The 10,282-nt window shown below is 40.7% G+C and overlaps 1 protein-coding gene across 1 annotated transcript; it reads left to right on the forward strand.

Moving 5' to 3' along the window:
• The first annotated feature begins 1,064 nt into the window (after nt 1–1,064).
• nup35 (nucleoporin 35) lies at nt 1,065–10,029 on the forward strand. Its single transcript, XM_004081601.5, has 9 exons — nt 1,065–1,360; nt 2,468–2,635; nt 2,710–2,843; nt 6,464–6,521; nt 7,655–7,763; nt 7,846–7,915; nt 8,125–8,253; nt 8,355–8,489; nt 9,821–10,029. The coding sequence occupies exons 1-9, from the start codon at nt 1,348–1,350 to the stop codon at nt 9,896–9,898; spliced, it is 894 nt and encodes a 297-aa protein (XP_004081649.1). The 5' UTR covers nt 1,065–1,347; the 3' UTR covers nt 9,899–10,029.
• Nucleotides 10,030–10,282: the final 253 nt, after the last annotated feature.

Below are 10,282 nucleotides of genomic sequence, written 5' to 3' on the forward strand. Positions count from 1 at the left end.
GCCAGGTACCAGCCCAGACGAGGAAAACAAAGATGACATTGATCATCAAAACATGGATCTATTTGTCTTCAGGTGCATGCATCAGAATGGAGCAGAGCAGGGAGCTTGAGTCGTACCAGTGTAGCTTCTACATCACACTTGCAAGCTTTTCCAACAGCGTTTTTGGTCTGCTCCCGATTCACAACAATTTGAATAAAGAAATTCTCAGAAATGCAATTTTGAGCTTAACTTTCTTGTTTTATGTCCTCATCATGATACAAATGCCACAAAAACAACAAAATCACAATTTTCGTCAAAGTGGGATTTGAAGGCCAGTTAAGAAACTGCATGAATTTGCATTTTTTTCTGTCTAGATTATAACAAGGTTCTAAGTAAAACTTTATAACGTAAAAGAATAAGAAGTGGGGACAAGAAACCAAACTTTCTGTACAAACCATTTAATTTAAAAGAATAACGGAAATGGGTTTTGTTGAAGACCCATTTTTTTAGAACCTTTCATAAATCCAAATTGTTGCATATTTTCTTAACTGATCTTAAGATTTTGATCAGGAGTTTATATTCCATTAAAAATTATGTATTAGGTCTAATTCAGCAGCTGTGGTTTACATGCGCATTTACATTGAAACCGGAAGCTTTATGATGGACGTGTTTGATTAACTTGAAAATAGACAGACACGTCTTTATGACGTACTTTGTTGCGTTCGGGTTTTGTTAAATCAAAATTTCGAACAGAACCACGGGTAGATTGACAGCAAGGACATTTTTACTGTAAAAGACTGATTCTAAAACATGTTTGCTTCTTGGAATTTACCCATTAGTTCATACGTAACTTAACTGCATACCGACAGATGCCGCTCAAAGAACATCTTCATAATCTTGTAAACGTAAATAATTCGAACCATGATTTCTATCGATCTATTATGGTAATATTTGCTCTCAGCTTAATATATGTGTCTGCCTTTTCATACAAAGGCCCCAAGCCGATAGTTTTTCTACACACAATGTCGTATTTTCATATTGAGGATCTAGCAATTACTATTTAAAACAACAGACCTGAATGCATCATGTCAATGACGTCATCTAGAAGAGCCTGGAGCGAGCGGCTTGCTGCTTTAGCGTCAGCCCACGCTAGAGATCCATTAAGCAGTTGAAGAACTGGGTTTGTGGAAGCAGATAATCAATCGATTAATACATCGATTGAAACCGAACCTTCATTGTAACTATTTATTGAATATAAACAGACATAAGAATCAGAACACTGAATTTTAGAGGGTAAATACCTCTGCTAGCCATCAGTTTCTCCATCGTCACTTCCTACGTTTGAAAATCGCGGCTAAAGAAGCTCAAATGGAACTACAAGGTACACCGACTTTTAAATAAATTATTCTGTTTATGGGGAAAATATGCAAACACTTTAAAGACAGTTAACTTAATCCGGTACTTCCTGGCAGCTTCTATCGACGTTTATTTTTCTCTACTAGAGACTGACAAGATAATTGTAAACTAGCTAACATTTGGTCAACCTTTGGTTTGTTAAAACAACCAATCCACTTATTGTTTCATAACGGATTGCTTTATGTTTTATGTGCTGCAGTGGCTTTTTACCGGAGGTTTATCTTGATTCAAAAGAAGAAAAGTCTTTCACTTTTCCATTTACACACTATGAAAAGTAACGTCTCACTAACTTCTCATGCTTTAAAGTTTTATAATTCAGACATTTGGTCCTCACATTTCTAATGTAGCTCTCAATAGATGGGTCAAAGTGATCTGCTGGGGTGAATCAGACTGCCTCAAAGAGCCTCTAAAACGTTTTTCCTACCCAAAAGAACTTTTTCTAAGTGTAATATTTACAGCAAAAAATAAATAAATCCGTCCAAAAACAGTCACAGCCCCTCGATGGGCTGATCAGAGGAGGACATCTCTTCTAAGTCCTGACTATTTAGTTTAAAGCCGTTCTTTCTTTTTTTTTTAATACAAAACACAATTTTCTTTTCTTTTTTCAACGTTTTTTTTCTTTTGTTTTGGATGAATTTTAAAGTAAAATCCATTTTGAAGCGATGGATTTCCTTCATACAAACGCCAGAGAGCAGCATATAGGATGCTGATTGGACGAACTTAGCTTGCTGAAACATGTCTAGTTTAGCATACTTTAAGGCAGGGGTGTCCGGCTTGCTGATGGTTTCCACCTGTGGTAAGCACCAAAGGCAGGAGTAGACCGAAAAGAAGCAAGACACGCTTTGAGAAAGGTCACTCCTCTGTTACAGGAAGTCATAAAGATGGCTTTGGATGTCGTCCTTGGTGTTTACTCTTTATTATTATTTTGGATTACTGATCATTGATTTTTACCTGGCCTAAAAGGTAATTGGGGTGAGAAAATGAAGACACAAAGATCTTGAACGTTCCAGTTCTTGCTGCATAATAACAGAAAGCTGCTGCTAACCTGAGCATAAAATGTTGTCTGTTTCAGTGGGTACTGAACCAATGAGTCTGGGTTCTCCCACCTCTCCTAAACCAACCTCTGGAGCTCAGTTTCTGCCTGGTTTCCTGTTGGGGGATCTTCCTGCTCCTGCCAGCCCACAGCCCCGCTCCTTCAGCCTGTCCACCCCCATCTCAGAGAGCAAAAGTGCACACCGAGGTGAGCTGGGGGACGCATCCGCTGCCTCATTTGGGATAACCGTACGGTCATTTGTCCTGAAACTGTGTTTGCAGGAGGACCAGGCGGTGTCGGTTCACCCATGCAGCCTGTTGTCCCAACACCTAAAGACAAGAGTGGAGCTCCTCCTGTTCGCAGTATCCATGACGACCTGGTAACAATGGGCACGCCCCTCGGTGCTCACAGGCAGGTTTGTATGCTTGAAAGTAATTGTTGCATTGCAGCATCCACCAAAAAACATAACTGCTTAAGATTTCTACTGTATTGTTGGAGAGTTAGAGTTCCATGTGATGAATTTGATGCATCAGCTAGGGACATTTAGGTTAACTTGATACCACAAAGTTAGAAAAACTTATACCATGGTCCAGGTAAATACCTGATTCTGATTGGCTGCTGGGTGTGCATTAAGTAAGGGTTAATGGCCGACGAAGTGTGCGTTTATTACTTTTTAACGCACGCCGTGGAAGCCTGAACTTTGCTTCCGCGAAGCGCGTTAAAAAGTAATAAATGCACACTTCGAAGGCCATTAACCCGCTTATACCATGGTCAGTTACAAAAGCAATACATACTAACCAGGTTTTAGTCCTTAATTCTTGTTTTTTTTTTTTCGATTTGGATCGTTTTTCTCACAAAAAGCAGACTATATGTTACGTTATGCAGCGCATCTGCAGCACCACTGCAGTCAAGTTTCGGCGATATATATATATATGCTGATCGTCCCGATGGGTTGAATAAAGCATCAGTTCAGAGAGAAAGATCACCTCTTACCGCTTGTTTTTGTCCAGATGATGAAGCAAAAGGTTATTTTAAAGAAGCTGGCGCAGTGATACAAAACGTTTAAGCTAGCTGACCGGAACTTCTTTTTTCACCGTGCGGTTATCATGTTTTAATGCATACCCAGCAGCCAATCAGAATTGAGTATTCAACCGGACCATGGTATAAAAAGTGATAATCCACAGTGATAAAAAAGAAGTTCCGGTCACATTTTCTATATATTTTCTTATAATAACTGCCTTTTAGATGTTCTTAACAATTTCGCTCCTGTAAAAACCCGGTCTGTTTTATTTGTTAAATCTTCCCCCTGGTTCACCCCTGAACTCCATAAAATGAAAGCCAAATGCCGCCAGTTGGAGCGGCTCTGCAAAAAAACTGGCTCTCCCGTCCATAAGGAAATATACAATGAACGGATTTTACAATACAAGGACTTGGTTTCTAACACTAAAACAAAATACTTCACTCAACTGATTGATGCAAATAAGGGAAATTCCAAAATGCTGTTTTCTCTAATGGATAATGTCTTTCAACCCCGTAACAGTTTTCCCCCTCATTTTTATTCAGATGAGCACTGTAATTCTCTTCAATTATTCTTTAACCAGAAAATTCTAGATATCCATCAGCATCTCCATTCCTCCACCTCTCCTCCCACCCCGTCTGACTCATTTTCTGTAACTCATACATTCACTTCCTTTTTCCTCCCTGATCCCAGTGAAATTTCCCACCTCATCCATAAGTCCAAACCATCCACATGTTTGCTAGATCCCCTACCAACATCCCTGGTTAAATCCTGCCTTCCTTCTCTTCTTCCTTTCATTTGTGCCATTATTCACTCCTCATTGACATCAGGTATTGTCCCCTCACTCCTCAAGATCGCTGCCGTCAGACCCATCCTAAAAAAACCCGGCTCAGACCCCAATTCCTTTCATAATCTTCGTCCTATTTCTAACCTCCCCTTCATTTCAAAAATTCTTGAAAAAATAGTCGCCTCCCAACTTTCCCATCATCTCACCCAAAATGATCTTTTTGAACCCTTTCAATCTGGTTTCCGTCCCCTTCATAGCACAGAAACTGCCCTACTAAAAATCACCAATGACCTTCTCCTTGCAGCTGATTCTGGACTCTTCACCATCCTCATCCTCCTCGACTTGAGCGCAGCATTTGACACCATATCTCACTCCATCCTTCTCCACAGACTTTCAGCCCTCGGTATCGAGTCCACCCCCCTCCGCTGGTTTCATTCTTATTTTTCAAGCCGCACTCAGTTTATTCAACTGAATTCTTTCAAATCCCAACCCTCACTCATTTCATCTGGTGTTCCTCAAGGTTCTGTTCTCGGTCCCCTCCTCTTCATTACCTACCTGCTACCCCTTGGCAATATATTTCGTAAATTCAATATTGATTTTCATTGTTTCGCGGATGACACTCAGCTCTATCTGTCCAGTAAACCCAACTCTTGTATTCCACCTGCCTCCCTCTCCTCCTGCCTGTCTGAAATAAAAACCTGGTTCACCCTAAACTTCCTCAAACTTAACAGTGATAAAACCGAATTACTCCTCGTAGGTTCCAAATCCACCCTTTCCAAAATTCCTAATTTTAACATTTCCATCGATTCCTCTCCAGTTTTCCCCTCCCCTCAAGTAAAGAGTCTGGGTGTCATCCTTGATAGTACATTATCATTTCAATCCCACATCAATAGCATTACTCGGTCAGCCTACTATCATTTACGTAATATTAATCGTCTCCGCCCCTCCCTCACCATCCACTCCGCCTCCATTTTAGTTCATAGTCTGGTCACTTCTCGTCTCGACTATTGTAATGCTCTTCTCTATGGTCTTCCCAACAAAACTCTAAATAAGCTTCAATTGGTCCAGAATTCAGCTGCCCGCATCATCACCAGAACCCCCTCCTTCCATCACATCACTCCCGTTCTCCAGCAGTTGCACTGGCTTCCAGTAGCCTTTAGGATTAAGTTCAAGCTCCTTCTCTACACTTTCAAAGCCCTCCATAGCCTGGCTCCCTCCTATCTCTCTAATCTCCTCCATGTTAACACTCCCTCTCGCTCTCTTCGATCTTCTTCCTCCCTTCAGCTCTCTGTCCCTCCGGCCCGTATGGTCACCATGGGGAGCCGTGCCTTCAGTCGCTCTGCTCCCCAACTCTGGAACTCTCTCCCCCCAGACCTCCGTAACACTGACTCCTTTCTGATCTTCAAATCCAGACTCAAAACCTTTCTGTTCAAGCTTGCATTTCCGGAACACAGTTTCTCATTTTCTGTCAGCTGATTTTATTAATGAATCCAATTTATTTATTGTTTTTAACTTGTGATTTTATTGTGTTTTACCTCTAACTTTGTACAGTGACCTTGGGTGTTTTGAAAGGCGCTTTTAAATAAAATGTATTATTATTATTATTACATAGCTTAAATGTTCTATATCACTGTGCTGGCTTCTTTAAAAAAAACTTCTGCTTCATCATTTGGACAAAAACAAGTGGTAAAAGGTGAACTTTCTCTCTGAACTGATGCTTTATTTAACACATCAGAAAGATCAGCATATATATATATCGCTTTCCTTTGGCGCTGCAGTCGAGATCGGTGCCGACTCAAAACGCCGCACCAAGTAACAAATAGTCCGCTTTTTGTTGAAAAAAAACAAAAAAAGATCTAAACTGATAAAATACCAAGAATAAAGTACTAAAAACTGATTGAATTATTTTTTTTGTAAGTGACCATGGTATAAGCAGGATAATGGCAGTCGAAGGGTGCATTATCAGAAATTAGCGTACTTCATGGAAGCAAAATGTCGGTTGCATCCGCGAAGTGCGTTCATTTCTGATAATACACGCTTCGTCGGCCATTAGCCCTTACATAAGCTACCGTTTTCAGCTGCACAAAGACAAATGATCAACGTCTTTGGCAGCAAAACATGAATCAGACACTGTGAGGAGTAGATGACAGCTTTAATGTGAACACAAGGTAGCTATAGATGGTCAACTATAGGATGTTTAACGTTTCTGAACGTTTTCTCTTCTCTTCAGTCTTTTCCTGTCATGCAGTCCCCCCTTTCTGGACGCCAAGCTTCCACTCCAGGAACAGGTGAGCACTGAAGCCGTTTTGTTTCTTTTTAAAAAGCACAGCCTGAATCAAACAGCTCACTGTGACTAAGCATGTTTTGCATGATATGAAGGAACATTGAAAGGTCAGTCCCTTCAGAAAACACGTCTCCTCCCAAACCTTAAAGGAAAGCTGCACAGTGTTCCATAAATAACCCGCGATAGGCGAAATAGTAGCAGCTAGGACCACAGATGTTTTAAGGATGTAAAACGCCTCACTAACTACATGCTTTCTACACTTTTCTCTGACAGACGTGAACATTTTCACACTTGCATCTCTTGTTTAAACTGTCAAAATTCCAACCTTCATAGAGAAATAACCTGAACAGCAGGCCCTCTGACCGCATCCACAAGGTTGTGGACGTCACGTCACAGCGTACTGACCCACCGATCCGTTACCAAAGGGAACATCCAGCTGTGGATGTGAAGTGCAATTAAATTCTATTAGGGCTGCCCGATATGAGGAAAACTCGCGATATTAGAGATTAATATTGCGATAACGGTATAATTTGCGGTATATAAACAAATAACAAAATAACCAAAAACATCATTACCATTTCATTGTAACAGTTTAAAAATTATACTCCAAATGACCCTCGTCGACATAGGAGGCAAACATCTAACATAACAGGCCTCCATCTGATTGGTCAAAAAGGTGAAGGCGTCCATCCGATTGGTCAAATGCATAAAGGGATTTATTTGATTTGTTAAATGCTTCAAGCTGCCATAAGGTTGTATTAACACATTTAAGGTTTACGATTTATTGCGATTTTCGCTACCTTCTGCGATATGCATACTGCAGAGCTGGATATTGCGATAACGTTACATTTGCGGAATATTGTGCATGCCTACTAACTATAGTTTGTGAGGACATGATTGGTCAAGTTTTAAAAACCATGGAGTTTATCTAGAGCAAAACCTTCATTCATTTCAAAATGAGAAGCATTTGATTTCGACTTCATGGGGAACCACATCAATTTATCCATAACAAACGGCTTTGATAGTCTTACTGCAGCACTTGTAGTAAATGTAAAATGTTATATCAATTCTCAAATGTCTCATTTTGTTTCTTTTTTTTTAATTGTCTGGTATGTTTTTTACACTGGTGACACTCAGGTATGCAGCAGGTGTGCATGTCTCCAGCTCAGGTGGATCCCTTTTACAGCCAGGGCGAGTCTCTGTCGTCTGACGACCAGCTGGACCAGACCTGGGTCACCGTCTTCGGGTATTTCTTGTTGGTGGGAGCACATTGCACCAGTTAGGTTCTCTGAAATGTGTGTGTGTGTATATATATGTGTGTGTTTCAGCTTCCCCCCAGCCTCAGCCTCATACATCCTGCTGCAGTTCGCTCAGTATGGAAACATCCAGAAACACAAGGTGGGACAGTTTGCATCTCTTTGACTGGACTGAAGTCACATTTACAGTGTTTTCGCGTTTATGGCAGGAGTTACATGGTAAAAATTAGCCGCAATAGGTGAAATCCTCAATGTAGGATTCTAAATTTTTACAGCAGTAAAACTCCTCACTAAGTTGTAGTTTTCCCACTGATTGATGTTTGAGATGAGGCTCTGATGATGTGTTTACAGATGGCGTCTCCTGGTAATTGGATGCATCTCCAGTACCAGTCCAAGCTTCAGGCCAGGAAAGCTCTGTCAAAAGACGGCAAGGTGTTCGGCGACTCCATCATGGTGGGAGTGAAGCCCTGCATAGACAAGGTGAGCCGGGCTGTTGGCTTCCTGTTGCCGTCACTCTCTGTCATGCGATTGGCTGTTCCATCATGAGAGTTTTAGCTTTGATTGCTGTCTGTTTTCCACAGAGTGTAATGGACAGCGGTGAGGCTGTCTCTACCCCTCGCTCTACTTCTTTTTCATCCTCTGTCTTCCCCACTACGCCTCGCTCAGCCATCAGACCACTCAGCGCCACCTACAGGAGCTCAGGCAGTGACTACCAGGTAATTTCTGGAGCTGCCTTTAACCTTTCAGCAGCAGAGATGTCGTTGTCGACTCTTCAATAACACACACTTCTACCGTTCACGCAATCACTGCAAAAGTAATGTAAAATGTCGCATATCAATGCAAAGCCGCTTTTCTCTGCATCAGAATCAGCTGATTTACATTGATTAAGAACTTCACTACGAATGCTACGTTCACAGCAAGCATGAATGTACGCTCAAGAATGTGCTAAAAGGATGTTCTGGAAGGCGTGTTTAGCATATGGCGTCCTGATTAGACTGTTGCTACCCGATACTAGTGCATGTCTGCCACCTACAGTTGGAAGAGGCTTGGTGTGAAATGTCAGAGTGGTGCAGATCTGGTATATCTAGCTCTTAGGCTTTTTCTTTCACGGCTCTATTCCAATTTTTGAATGACTTGGTTTCATGGAATTCCGTCCGGACACAAACTTCAACTAGGAGCTGCATTTCCATAAGAAAAGGCAGGGTTGTATGCTATGTTGCTGAATGAAAATGAAACTTAAAGGGTAATAATTGGCACACAAAAAAATAATAAAGAAATGATCAAAGTTTACCATAAATAAAGTGGAAAAATAATATTTAATTGAATAATTGGAATATCTTGAAAGGTTCAAGGATTTGAAGGACCAAAAGTCATAGCTGGAATAAGCTGAAAGAGCTGAACATTTTAATAGCTTAATGGTTAAAATAGCTGAAATTGTAGAAAGAGTTAAGTGCCAAAAAATGGCAGAACATACTTTAAAAAAGACAGAGAAAATGGAAAACAATGGATTGAATTCTTTATAGCATTCAACCAATTAGTAATTTCTTCTCCATGATCAACTTTTACACGGTTGGCACTTCCTTGAAGTAAAAGAGGAAGCCATCCATCCATACGTCACTGTCAAATCTGAGTCCCTGATTGTTCAAAGTTCAACCTGGTTTAACTTTCAATGCGCGTTCAATGGCTCTTTTAGATGTAGAGTTCAAATACTCATCTAAAGCTTGCGTAGCAATGCGCACACGCGAGGGTTTTGAAGGCGGAACGCTCATACATACGCGTTTACATGGACTTTTCTTTGGAAGTGGTGGCTTGACGTGCGTTGCCAAAAGCTACATAAACAGAAAGTGTTGTTAAAAGTGTTGCATATCAGCACGAAGCTGCTTTTCTTCGCTTCAGAATCAGTTGCATGATTGCATAAACGGTGGAAGAGTTATGATAGTCAGAAGAATGTCAACACTGGAGCTAAAGCTCTGGTGTTGAAGGGGTGAGGATATTCTCTTCTTCTCAACACGTGTTGACTGGCTTCTAAATCTTTTCTCATCTGAAGGTGGTTGAAGATAGACAGACCCCAAGGAAAGACGACAGTTTTGTTTCCAAAGCGATGGAGTACATGTTCGGCTGGTGAAACCTGCAGCCGAAGAAACTAACTACAGTGCGTTTGTGTGTGTCTGTGTGTGCGAAGTGAAAGATCTTTCTGCTTTTATAATCTCTATTTTTAATCTAATTTTTCCAATAAAACCTGTCTTTTTTGTCTGAGATTGTTTGTTTCATTTATGGCTCATTTACATCCTACAAATGAGTCTTTTTGATGAAAGTGTAGCACTCATTATCACTTACGCATCTCCACGTTTTGAATATTACGGCCTGGTTCTTCTTAATTTCTTGATTAACCTGAGAGCTTGTGAAATTGAAAAAATGATTTATGAGAGAAAGATAGGAGGAGGAATCCTCACATGTGCAGGTAAAATGTGCAGTGGGGCAATAAAGAATGTAAAGAAATGGAACAGGA

Source organism: Oryzias latipes, chromosome 21 (assembly GCF_053564925.1).
Source record: "Oryzias latipes strain Hd-rR chromosome 21, Olatipes_Hd-rR_3.1".
Lineage (NCBI taxonomy): Eukaryota > Metazoa > Chordata > Actinopteri > Beloniformes > Adrianichthyidae > Oryzias > Oryzias latipes.